The following is a 13843-nucleotide window of genomic DNA, read 5'->3' as shown; positions in this document are numbered from 1 at the left end:
CTATATGGATCACACATAAAAGGCAGCAGGACAAGCTGATGAAGGCCATTTTTAAAAGTATACAGGATCCTTGGCTTTATAAATAAGGGAAGGGTGAAAAGACAAGGAAAGCTTTCATAAAACATGGTTTGGAAGCCTCAGCTAAAATACTGTGTCCAATTCTACATACCACACTTTAAGATCTCAGGGGCTTGGAGGTAATTTATTTATTCTTTCATGTGATGTGGGCATCACGAGCAAGGCCAAAATTTATTGATCATCCTTAAATGCCCTCGACTTCCTCGGCCATTTCAGTGGGTCGTTAAGAGTCAACTACATCGTTATGGGTCTGGAGTGACTTGTGATACAGAACAGATATGGCCAGCAGATTTCCGTCAATTAGGGGAAATTAGTGAACCAGATTTTTTTTTAAAACAACAATTTAAAGCTAGTCTCAAGACTCTCTTTTAGTTCCAGATTATTTTCAACTGAATTTAAATTCCATCATTCACCTGGGCCTCTGGATTATTAGTCCAGTGACATAATTACGACACCACCGTTTTCCCTGTTTCCTAAATTTATTAGAATGGTACCAAGGACTTTGGTTAAGTGGAGAAATTGGGATTGTTCTCCACACGGTAGATGCACAATTTAAGAAAGGCGTTCAAAATTACAAAGGGTTTCAAAAGCAGATTGGAAGAAATTGTTCCTGGCAGTTGAGTTGATAACTAGAGAACATGTATTTTAAAATATTTGACACAAAAGTCAGGGGGTGGATAAGGAGAATCTTTATGTAGCAAGTTATAACGATCTGGAATGCACTGTCTGAAAGATTGCAGAAGCAGATTCAATCGTAACTTTCAAAGGGAATTGAATATATAATTAAAAAGGAAAAAAAGATAACGTGGAAAAGCTCGAGTAGGACTATGGTTACCTCTTGCAAAGAGCTGACATAGGCATGAATAAACTATGTTTCTAAGAATGGCCACCTGGGGATACCTTTGGAAGACTTATGCCATGCCTATGGAGCTCCAGTTTAATTAGAGTCAATGCCTTCAGAATGATAAAGGAAGAAAAGTGAGAAATCTGAATATAAAAAGTATCAGAGTACACAAAGGCTTCCTTTGAGATCCTCCAAAGTCATACTTTGTGTGGAATGAATTTGCATATATTTTACTGCAAAATTAACATACTACTACAAATCCTTCATCAGAAGTTCAGCACACACTCAGATTCTACACTTCATGGTATCTTGAAAGATCACAAGGGTAAATATCTTAGTTAAAAGTAGATTTAACTGAGCACCTGAATGCCCAATTCTTATTGTTTTTTCATTGTCCTGCTATTCAACACATAAACGTAGTAAATCTTTTGTTTACCTTGCCATTACCATCCTCTTCTGTGCTGACATCACCACCAGCGTCATCAGCATCATGCCTTTTCCCTTAAAGTAAAACAGTACAGTTTATTCCGTGCACTCAGCTGAAAAGATCACTGTTCCTCCCTCGAGTAAACCCTCAGTAATAAGATTTACTAATCTGTGGGATGTTACCAAAATATTTCAGAGAAAATTTACTTTAGCATTTAAAAGCCTGGAATTGAACTATGAATGTACATTCATACAAAAAAAATTTGGAAAATTTCACAAAAAACAACCTATTCTGGTGTCAAGATCAAAGAGTTTGGAGTTTCACATATTGCCAGCTTTTGATCATACGACCTAATATCTCCTTATGTGGCTCGGTGTCATACTTTGTTTTCTAATGCTCCTTTGAAATGTCTTGGGACGTTCATCATGTAAAACACATTTTATAAATACAAGTTGTTGTTGCCAGGCAGAGCTGATGTTTTGCATAACAGCATTCCTTCCCCTAAAAATATGGAAAAAACACTGTCAGTCTCACCTCGGGTAATCACATATCATAGTGAAGGGACAAAGTTATTTGAAGCAATCTGCCAAGCGAGTGGAATGCAGAAGATCTGTCACGGTGTTTAACAGAAAACCAGTTGAGCAGCACCAAATAAATTTGGTTGTCGCTCATCAAGAGCTATACTGTGAAACATTTAGTTAGCACTCACAGACAAGGAGAACGCAATACTGGCAAGAGAGTTCACCCAAAAAGAATCTGTCACTTTCTGGAATCGAGAAGGAGAAAACAATCTTTCAAATTCACTGAGCACAACCAATTTATAAACAAGCAAAAGGTTTGGTCACTCACTTAAATATCTATAGATTTAATCTATACTGTAAGGTTTAATTACACATTTCTTCACTGCTCTAACTGGACATTGCCACTGTTCAAACAGGAAAACATTGACTCTTTGCACGATACAGCAGTGTTGTGCTGAGATGAAAGTAGAGCAGAACATTTGGAATTTTTAAATTCACAATTTAAGTATTATTGGCAATGCAATTTATTGCTGATCCCTGAATGCCAGGCAGGTGGTGGTTCTCAGCTGCATTCTTGAACTGTTGCAGCCAATTTTTTTTCCAATCAATTTTCAGAAGATGGCATCGCTGGCTACGCCAGTATTTATTGCCATTCCTAGTTGCCCTTGCATAGGTGGTGGTGTAGATGCCTTCTTGAACCACTGCAGTCCCCAAGGAGTAGATATACCCAGTGCTGTAAGGGAGCAAGTTCCAGATTTTTGACCCAGTAAAAGTGAAGAAATAGCAATCTCTTTCCATGTCAGGATAGTGAGCAACTTGGAGGAGAACTTCCAGGTGGTGGTGCTTCCAGGTATTTCCAGGCCACCCTGGGTTTGGAAGTTGCTGTCTAAATTACTCTTGCTGAGTCTCTGCAGTGAATTTTGTAGAAGATACACACTGCTGCCATCATTTGTCAGTGGTCGAGGGATTGAATGTTCGTGGAAGGGGTACCAATCGAGCAGGCTGCTTTGTCCTGGACAGTGTCAAGCTTCTTGAGTATTGTTGGAGGTGCACATACCCAAGCAAACGGAGAGCATTCCATCACGCTTCTGACTTGTGCCTTGTAGAAGATGGACAGGGTTTGGGGAGTTGGGAGGCGAGTTACTTGCCACACAATTCGTATTTCAGTTTCTGATAAATGGTAACCCCCAAGATTGAGATAGAAGGGGATCCAGCGATGGTAATGCCACTGAACATCAAAGGGTAATGGTCAGATTCCCTCTTCTTGAGAGCAGATGGTCATTGCCTGGCACTTGTGACGCGAATGTTACTTGCCACTTATTAGCCCGAGCCTGAATGTCGTCCAGGTCTTGCTGTACATAGGCATGGATTGCTTCAGTATCTGAGGAGTCGTGAATGGTATTGAACACTGTGCTATCAGCAAACATCCCCATTCCCAACGAAGGTCATTGATGAAACAGCTGAAGATGACTGGGCCTAGGCCTAAGACACTGTCCCAATGAACTCCTTTTCCAAGGTCTTGGAGCCAAGATGAATGACCTCCGTCAACCACAAACATCTTCCTTTGTATTATGTAGGCCGCCAACCAGTGCAGAGTTTTCCCAATTTCCACCAACTTCTGTTTTGTTGATACCACTCTCTGTCAAATACGGTCACTCTCACATCACCTGTGGAATTCAGCTCTTTTGTCCATGTTTGGACTGTAATGAAGTCAGGAGCTGGGCGCCCCAGGCCGAACCCAATTGAACAGTGGTGAGTATATTGCTATGCATGCGCTCTTTTGCAGTCCTGTCAATGATAACATAAGAACTAGGAGGAGTAGGCCATCTGACCCCTCGAGCCTGCTTCGCCATTCAATAAGATCATGGCTGATCTTTTTGTGGACTCAGCTCCACTTACCCACCTGCTCACCATAACCCTTAATTCCTTTACTGTTCAAAAATGTACCTATCCTCGCCTTAAAAACATTCAATGAGGTAGCCTCAACTGCTTCACTGGGCAGGGAATTCCACAGATTCACAACCCTTTGTGTGAAGAAGTTCCTCCTCAACTCAGTCCTAAATCTGCTCTCCCTTATTTTGAGGCTATGCCCCCTAGTTCTAGTGTCACCCGCCAGTGGAAACAACTTCCCTGCTTCTATCTTATCTATTCCCTTCATAATCTTATATGTTTCTACAAGATCTCCCCTCGTTCTTCTGAATTCCAATGAGTATAGCCCTTGTCTACTCAGTCTCTCCTCACAAGCCAACCCTCTCAACTCCGGAATCAACCTAGTGAATCTCCTCTGCACCCCCTCCAGTGCCAGTATAACCTTTCTCAAGTAAGGAGACCAAAACTGTACACAGTACTCCAGGTGTGACGTTACCATCACCTTATACAGCTGCAACATAGCCTCGCTGTTTTTAAACTCCATCCCTCTAGCAATAAAGGACAAAATTCCATTTGCCTTCTTAATTACCTGCTGCACCTGCAAACCAACTCCTTGAGATTCCTGACAAGGACACCCAGGTCCCTCTGCACAGCAGAATGCTGCAATTTTTTACCATTTAAATAATAGTCTATTTTGCTGTTATTCCTACCAAAATGGATGACCTCACATTCACCAACATTGTACTCCATCTGCCAGACCCTTGCCCACTCACTTAGACTATCTATATCCCTTTGCAGACTTTCAGCGTCCTCTGCACACTTTGCTCTGCCACTCATCTTAGTGTCATCTGCAAATTTTGACACACTACACTTAGTCCCCAACTCCAAATCATCTATGTAAATCGTAAACAATTGCGGTCCCAACACTGATCTGAGGCACACCACTAGTCACTGATCGCCAACCAGAAAAACACCCATTTACCTCCACTCTTTGCTTTCTGTTAGTTAACCAATCCTCTATCCATGCTAATACATTACCCGTAACATTGTGCACCTTGATCTTATGTAGCAATCTTTGATGCCGCACTTTGTCAAATGCCTTCTGGAAATCCAGATACACCACATCCACAGGTTCCCCACTGTCCACTGCACATGCAATGTTCTCAAAAAATTCCACCAAATTAGTCAAACATGACCTTCCCTTCACGAACCCATGCTGCATCTTACCAATGGGACAATTTATATCTAGATGTCTCCCTATTTCTTCCTTGATGATAGATTCAAGCATTTTCCCTACTACAGAAGTTAAGCTAACCAGCCTATAGTTACCCGTATTTTGTCTACCTCCTTTTTTAAACAGTGGCCTCACATTTGCTGTTTTACTATCTGTGGGAACCACCCCAGAGTCCAGCGAATTTTGGTAAATTACCACTAGTGCATTTGCTATTGATGATGCCCTCCATCACTTTGCTCATAATTGATAGGAGGTTGATGGGGTAGTAATTGGCATGATTGGATTGGTCCTGCTTTCTGCGGACACATGGGCAATTTTCCATTGTCGGGTAGGTGCTCTGGTTGTAGCTGCACTAGAACAGCTTGAACAGTGGCTTGACTGGTTCAGGAGCATCAGTTCTACATACAAACCCAAACCACAAAAGGAAACTTATAATGCAGTTACATTTTAGTGCAATATCTTTGTTCTCATGATTGAGAGTAATTGAATAAGTGGCAGCCAGAGGCATGCTGTTTGCCTTAAGCTCATGCTGCCCCTTGCTCCTGTAGTGCTTTGTCCATGCTCTTCCCACGCTCCTGCCAATGAGAGATTCTGCAGTGAGAAGCCAATACACCAACCTCACCAATATCTGTAAGTAAATAGCTGTTTCTTTAAAAGTATTAACACATTTTTCAAACAGCATTTTCAGATCATGCATAATGTACAGATTATAATTTAGAGGGGAGCAGTCTGTAATTACAAACCAATTTGAGATATTTCTACCAAAGTTCGACAGCCATTGCGCTATGTTGACCGCAAATCAAAATTATTCCTACACTGGATTTCCTTGGAAATCTAAGCAATATGTATTTAAATGAAATGGTAATTTGAATACAATCCCAGTGGAAAAATGCCTAATTTATCAATTTGTTCATTATCCAATCTACCCATCCCCTCAATCGTTTGGGCTCCTCTGTTCGGTGTTATTCCCTGTAAACAATTTGTAATAAGATTACTTTAGTAAAACTGGCAAAAGCATATAGAAATTAATCTGAAGATATCCTTTTGAAAAAGTGCTGTTCTACTATAATCAGTAAATTCTGTTTCACCAAACATTCAAAGTTTTAAATTTTGAAGTTTATTTATTAGGGTCACAAGTAGGCTTACATTAATACTGTAATGAAGTTACTGTGAAAATCCCCTAATCACTACATTCTGGCACCTGTTCAGGTACACCAAGGGAGAATGTGGCATGGCCAACCCACCTAACCAGCACGTCTTTCGGACTGAGGGGGGAAACCGGAGCACCCGGAAGAAACCCATGCAGACACGGGGATAAAGTGCAGACTCCACAGAGTGACCCAACTCTATGAAAGAATTTACTCTTACTCAGTCCCACCTCCATTTACACCATCCCTGTAACCCCGCACATTTACCATGGCCAATCCACTTAACCTACGCACCTTTGGTTTGTGGGAGGAACCCAGAAGAAACCCATGCAGACACAGGAAGAATGTACAAACTCCACAGTGTCACCCAAGTCCTGAATTGAACCCAGGTCCCTGGCAATGTGGGGCAGCAGTGCTAACCACAGTGCTACCGTTCTGGAATCCTACCACATCCAGCAAGAAGTGTTGATTGACGACAAATGAGAGGAGACTGCTTGATCAATATGACTATTTTTAGCAATGGTGGAGTCCAACAATGCAATCATCTTCAGCCAGTAGTACTGCGTGGATGGCCCTTCTCAGCCTCCTTAGAACACTCATACATCCCGGCCTACATCATAGATAGCACTTTTCAGCCAATGCAATTAATTCCTCGTGACATCATAAAACTGGACACAGCAAATCTGACAGGCACCAACAGTCCAAATATCATGAAACTAAACTAACACATGGGTATCCAACAACACAGGAAATTCATCAAGTGTCCTTTACGCAAAAAGGACAAATTGGGTATAGTCTGGCTGGTCAATTATCAATAACGCTGACAGCACTTCACCAGTAACCCCTGGTTCTAGACCTCAATATATACATGGTCCCAACATGGGTCACAAATGCTGAATTCCAGGTGTGAGCCAAGAATGACAACCCTTGACATTAAGGTAGCATTCAAAGCTCACTTCCGCAATGAAGAGGTTGTTTTATGAAGAAACGATGAGCAGGTTGGGCATGTTCAGAAGAATGAGGGGTGATCATCTTGAAACACAGGGCTGTCCAACATATGGCTCGCAGGCCACCATCCAGCCCAGAGCCTCTCTATACAGCCCACATACACTCAGGTAGTTAGAATGACAAATCTACAAAACCCCCCCCCCCCCAAAATCACAAGCCATTTCTCTCCCATCGTTGCTGCTGATATCCTCAACACCTTCACCGCTATCCCTATTTCATCCTCAATGTCCAAACATCACGGACTCTTGGAGATAAGCGAACCGGTCTGAGAATGCAAGAGCCCAGAGACTGGGAGGAGACTCTCCTCCTCCCTCCCGAACAACCTATCTATAAAGCTGGCTGGTAGAGATGAAAAACCCATTTCCAACCCCCACTTTCATATGGATTCCACCAAGGCTAGCTTGGAGTGCGTGCCACCAGAGACAAATGCAAGATTGGCATTGGTTAAACCCAGCTCCTTAGCTCGGTCCCCACCCCTTCCCTGTTGACTAGGACTTGGGGTCTAATGTCTGCAGCTTTGTTTCTTATGTAAAAAGGCAGAAGTGCTTTTATTAGCACTGTGGCTTGGCACTTCTTAAAATATCATTTTTATGAATTACCTAAAATTATTGTATTGACAGTTTAACAAAAAAATCACATTTAACGTTGTGCCAAACCTTATCGTCACAAAATCTCCTCATCAACCCCGAGTGAGAATAAATTTGTGTCCCCTCATATGAAAATGAGAGATAACCATGTTGAAACATAACATTCTGAGGGGGCTTGACAGAGTAGATGTCAAGAGGATATTTCCCTTTTTGGTGGAATCTAGATGATGAATAACTCTCCACTTGCACAAATGGACACAGCTGTCATTCAAGAAACTCAATGCCATCCAAGCGAAAGTAGTCCACTTGGTAGACATCTCACCCACCAGCCTAAATACCCACTCTTCTACCATGACAACTCAGCAAAGGTTTCTTCAGCAGCACTTTGCAAGTTTACAACTGCCATCAACTAGAAGGACAAGGGCAGGAGGTATATAGTAATAGTACCACCTCAAAGATCATCTCTCAGCATCATTCCTCCAAGATCAACACTTTTTGCAAGAAAGTACTAAAATATAAGAAAATTGAGACCCTTCCTGTTGTATAGTTGTACAGCAAAACTGAGTAAATAGACTACCTTTGTTTTTAGGTGTTTTCTTTGAAACAGTATCGGAAAAGAGCTGCACGTTATCAGGATCACCTCCCTCCTCTTCTATTACCTGTTTTGATAATAATTATTCATAATATTATTTTCTTTAAAATATCAACTCATAACAGAAAACATAAAATTAGGAATAAAAATGAGAAAATGATTCGCAAAAGCTGTATAATTCTGAAGACATATAGCATGGCACATGATAAAAGTTGACACTCCAGTTGAACAAAACTGTCAACTTGAATATTTGATTGCAAGAGCAATTAATTTTGAAAGACAAACATTTCTTTTCAAGCCCGCGATTTTTCCAAACTAAATTGATACTTGGAGAAACCACAAATTAGAATTGTCACTAATCCAGCGACTGAAGGCTGGATTGTAAATTAATCTAATCCAGCGACTGAACCATTGAAGGTTTTTGGTTTTGGACATTCACAACATTCAGCTTTGGTCATCCGACAATTATATGTGCCCCAGCAATCGATCAACTAAGTGGTTAAGAAATAAGACCCAGTTTATTCAATAGCTCTATGTCAACTATGAAAAAAAAATCATTTTTAAGTGTTTCATGCGTTTCGATCTCTCGTTATCATGTAAATCAGAAAATGGGCAGTTTTTGATAGTTAAATCATAAGCTTTTTGAAAAAAAATGAAAGCTTCAAACGATGAATTAAAAGGCGTCAGCTCGCAGTGCATTGAAGAAAACCCTTCCCCAATGCAGTAATACTAAAAACAAGGACAGAAAAGGCAAAACATTCCTCATTAATCGTCATTTGATAGTTAATTTTTTCAGTTGACTGCTCGCAGGAAATCTTGTCACTGCGAATCACGCAGCACAAATAAGATCTCAGGCTTTATTCAACGTTATGAGATAATTTAAATAGCTGAGATTTGTTTGTGCCCTCGCAGTGAAACATTAAACCCATTTAGAGAAGCAGCAGCGGCCATTAGGATTTGTATTGGGGGGGCGGGGGAGATCAGGCTTCATCCGAGGCCTAAACGTAGCGGCGGTAAACTGTGGCGCCGACTCTCCCTTCACTCTCCGCGACCCTGTCCACTTCTCACACCTGTTTCAACCGAGCGATCAGGACGGTTTTGACGCCGTTGATGTCGAGATTCCGCCGCTTCAGTTCGGATTTAAGATCTACGACACGCAGATCCGCGATGCGCCGGGCCTCAGTGGCGCTGGGAACGGCAGCCATTTTGAGCTTCTCCACCGAGCGAGCTGGAGCTCGAGCGGTTCCCCCCCTCCGCCCCCTTCACACGCCCTCGACCCCGCCTCCGACAGAGACCCGGATGTCCACACTCGGCTCTGCCTCCAACAGGAACCAGGATTTTCCCAGCTCCGCCCCCTCCTCGGCCAAACGATTCCTGTGTCACTCCACCTCCGACAGGAACCCGGATGTCGTCGCGGCTCGCCGGGTCTCAACCGCTCACTGTGACCGCCTCTGACTGAGACCCGGATGTTCACACTCGGCTCTGCCTCCAACAGGGACCCGGATGTCCATTCTCGGCTCGCCGGGGGAGGGGTTCAGCCGCGCCCCGTGACCCCGCCTTCTAATGGACCCCGGATGTCCGTGCTCGGCTCCGCCTCCGCGAGGAGCCCGGATGTGAGCTGTTGGCGCGGCAGAGGGTGTGTTGATGGCGGGAAGTGGGTCTGTCAGTCGGGGTTGGAGCGGGAGCCCGGGTAGCATCAAACACAAGGCCTCGCATTCCAACCATTAGTACAAGGGCTCGCATTCCAACCATTCTGTAAATTGAGTTTGTGTCTTTGTGCCCTGTTTGTGATCAGAACTCCCGCCCACCTGACGAAGGAGCAGCCTGTTCCGAAAGCTAGTGGCTTTTGCTACCAAATAGACCTGCTGGACTTTAACCTGGTGTTGTGAGACTTCTTACTGTGTTTACCCCAGTCCAACGCGGCATCTCCACATCTGAGGAAAGACCAGGCTTCTTAATTCACAAGCTGCCGAGTTAAACTCCTTCACCTCTCTCAATAGACTTTAAGAAATGCGAAGGCACCAATTTCCCCAATGGTCAAAGATCTGAAATGTTAACTGTCCCTCCCCGGGGTATTTTAAAAATATTTAGTGGTGGATCACCATTCCTATTGGAGGCTTATTGTTGATTATACCGAGACATTGAAACAACTTTCAATGAAAATCTTTCCACAGCCTTTCTTTCACACCATCTTCACAATGTGGGAGGCCATTTGGCCCATTGACTCCTGCACTGGCTCCCCCAAAGAACATTCTACCCAGTCCCACTCCCCTGCTTTATCACCGTGACCTTGCACAATCTTTTCAGATGGCAATCCAATTTCTTTTTGAATACCTCGATCGAACCTGCCCCCACCACCCTCTCAAGAAGTTCATTATTTGATTTGATTCATTATTGTCACATGTATTAACATACAGTGAAAAGTATTGTTTCTTGTGCGTGATGCAGACAAAATGTACCGTTCATAGAGATGGTGATGAGGGAGTGCAGAATGTAGTGTTACAGTCATAGCTAGGGTGTAGAGAAAGATCGACTTAATGCAAGGTAAGTCCATTCAAAAGTCTGACAGCAGCAGGGAAGAAGCTGTTCTCGTGTCGGTTGATACGTGACCTGAGACTTTTGTATCTTTTTCCCGAAGGAAGAAGGTGGAAAAGAGAATGTCCAGGGTGTGTGGGGTCCTTAATTATGCTGGATGCTTTGCTGAGGAAACATGTAGACAGAGTCAATGGATGGGAGGCTGGTTTGTGTGACGGATTGGGCTACATTCATGACCTTTTGTAGTTCCTTGCCATCTTGGGCAGAGCAGGAGCCAGACCAAGCTGTGATACAACCAGAAAGAATGCTTTCTATGGTGCATCTGTTAACATTGGTGAGAGTGGTAGCTGTCATGCCAAATTTCCTTAGTCTTCTGAGAAGGTAGAGGCGTTGGTGGGCTTTCTTAACTATAGTGTCGGCATGGGGGGACCAGGACAGATTTTTGGCGACACCTAAAAACTTGAAGCTCTCGACCCAGTCTCCATTCCAGACTCCAACCACCTTCTGGGTGAAAATTTCTCCTCGCATCACTCCTTTTACCAATTGTTTTGAATCTGTTCCCGCTCGTTCCTGATGCACTCGAGTGGGAATAGTTTCTCACTATTTACCCTGCCCATACCCCTCAGGATCGTGAATACATTTATCAAGTCTCCTCTAAGTCTTCTTTTTTTGAAGGAAAACAGTCTATCCTTATGGCTAGTTCTGTATTCCCTGGAATCATTCTCGTGAATCTCCAATGCCTTCGCATCCTTCTTCGAGTATGGCACTTAAAACTGGACACAGTACTCCAGGTGAGATAAAGGCAAAATACTGTGGCCGCTGGAATCTTTTATAAAACATAAAATGCTGGAAAATCTCAGCAGGTCTGACAGCATCTGTGGAGGGAGAATAGAGCCAATGGTTTGAGTCAGGATGACCTTTCGTCAGAGTGCCAGATGAGGCCTAACTTATACAAGTTCAACATGACCACCTTATTCTTGTATTCAATGACCCTATTAAAGCCTAAGTTACTATATGCTTTTATTAACTGCTCTCAATATGCCCTGCCATTTTCAATCACTTATGTACATATATACTGAGGTCCCTTTGTTCCTGCACCTTTGAGAGTTCCTACCTTTGTTTTATACTGTTTCCATAATCTTGCTGTCAACACGAAGCAACATATACCTAACTACATATCTGATCTGATACTCCTTTATGTGTCTCAAAGTTTACATTGTGCGTGTCAATAATCTTATGCACTTCAGTGTATTTTTAACTATAGCTGAATATTATTCTATTTAGCGCACCTTTACAGTGACACAGTGCTTAGCACTGCTGCCTCAACGCCAGAGACCCGGGTTTGATTCCTGGCTTAGGTCACTGTCTGTGCGGCGCCGGCACGTTCTCGCCGTGTCTGTGTGGGTTTCCTTCGGGTGCTCCGGTTTCCTCCCACAGTCCAAAAGACATGCTCGTTAAGTGCATTGGCCACGCTAAATTCTCCCATAGTGTACCGAATGGGTAAAGTTTATTTATTAGTCACAAGTAGGTTTACATTCATGCTGTGAAAATCCCCTAGTCGCCACACTCCGGCACCTGTTCGGGTTCACTGAGGGAGAATTTAGCAGGATCAATGTACCTAACCAGCACGTCCCATTGGGCACCGCAGAGGCTGGGGTGCATTATAGACCCTGATAATCACATTATGATTTGATGTTTTAAGTTTCCTTTGTACTTCTGTTTGGGCTATTCCCCCTCCTTTTGGGAACCTGCCCCTTTTACTTTATCTTTGAGTTGGTTTATTTGGTTTGCCCTAAAAGAGGCCTAACCTGCGTGTCTTTCAGACTGTGGGAGGAAACCCACGCCGACATGGGGGAGAACGTGCAGACTCCACACAGACAGTGACCCGAAGCCGGGAATCGAACCCAGGTCCCAGGCGCTGTGGGGCGGCAGCGCTAACCCACTGTGTGACCAGTGCACAGGCGGCAAGTAGGGGGATTTTCTCAGTAACTTCATTGCAGTGTTAATGTAAGCCTTACTTGTGACTAATAAATAAACTTTAAAAGACATTGTCGGTGCAGACTGTGTGACTGAAGAGGCGCTTGGTAAAAAAAAAAAGTTGTTACATGAACGTATTGTGTGCAATTCTGGTCACCTCACTATAAGAAGGATGTGGAAGCGCTGGAAAGAGTGCAGAGGAGATTTACCAGGATGCTGCCTGGTTTGGAGGCTAGGTCTTATGAGGAAAGGTTGAGGGAGCTTGGGCTGTTCTCTCTGGAGCGGAGGAGGCTGAGGGGAGACTTAATAGAGGTTTATAAAATGATGAAGGGGATAGATAGAGTGAACATTCAAAGACTATTTCCTCGGGTGGATGGAGCTATTACAAGGGGGCATAACTATAGGGTTCATGGTGGGAGATACAGGAAGGATATCAGAGGTAGGTTCTTCACGCAGAGAGTGGTTGGGGTGTGGAATGGACTGCCTGCAGTGATAGTGGAGTCAGACACTTTAGGAACATTTAAGCGGTTACTGGATAGGCACATGGAGCACACCAGGATGATAGGGAGTGGGATAGCTTGATCTTGGTTTCAGATAAAGCTCGGAACAACATCGTGGGCCGAAGGGCCTGTTCTGTGCTGTACTGTTCTATGTTCTATGAATGCTGGGACAATTACGCATGCGCAGTGATTTTCTGGTTTTAAAGCCGTTTTGGGAATAGAAAAGCGCCTGGAGCGGGGCACGATGCTTCTGTTTAATAGACAGAAACTGAGAGCGAGAGAGAGAGATGGATGAAACGTAGATTCGGAGGTGTAGCTGCTCTCGGTACGGCGAACAAAGCCGGCGCCGTAAAGTGAATGCAAATTAGCGTCGTAAAATGAAAAGAGCCGTAAAGCGAATGCAGATTAGCGTCGTAAAATGAAAAGAGCCGTAAAGCGAATGCAGATGGGCGCCGTAAAATGACAAGAGCCGTAAAGTGAATGCAGATGGGCGTCGTAAAATGAAAAGAGCCGTAAAGTGAAT

At 43.5% G+C, this 13843-nt stretch overlaps 1 protein-coding gene across 4 annotated transcripts in view; it reads right to left on the bottom strand.

The window, feature by feature from the left end:
• Positions 1-9742, bottom strand: part of sltm (SAFB-like, transcription modulator) — a 46797-nt gene extending 37055 nt beyond the window's left edge. Inside the window, exons 1-3 of one of the 4 annotated variants that reach the window (XM_078241417.1) lie at positions 9379-9742; positions 8294-8375; positions 1359-1423 (exon numbers count right to left, since the gene is read on the bottom strand). In XM_078241417.1, the coding sequence (XP_078097543.1) occupies positions 1359-1423; positions 8294-8375; positions 9379-9513 (282 nt within the window). In that variant the 5' untranslated portion in view covers positions 9514-9742. The remainder of the gene's footprint in view (positions 1-1358; positions 1424-8293; positions 8376-9378) is intronic. The other 3 variants (XM_078241418.1, XM_078241415.1, XM_078241419.1) reach the window with 3 other exon arrangements.
• Positions 9743-13843: the final 4101 nt, after the last annotated feature.

The sequence above is a fragment of the Mustelus asterias genome, chromosome 24 (genome assembly GCF_964213995.1).
Source record: "Mustelus asterias chromosome 24, sMusAst1.hap1.1, whole genome shotgun sequence".
NCBI lineage: Eukaryota > Metazoa > Chordata > Chondrichthyes > Carcharhiniformes > Triakidae > Mustelus > Mustelus asterias.
Note: the sequence above shows the minus strand (reverse complement) of the source record. Positions and strands in the feature narration are given on the sequence as shown.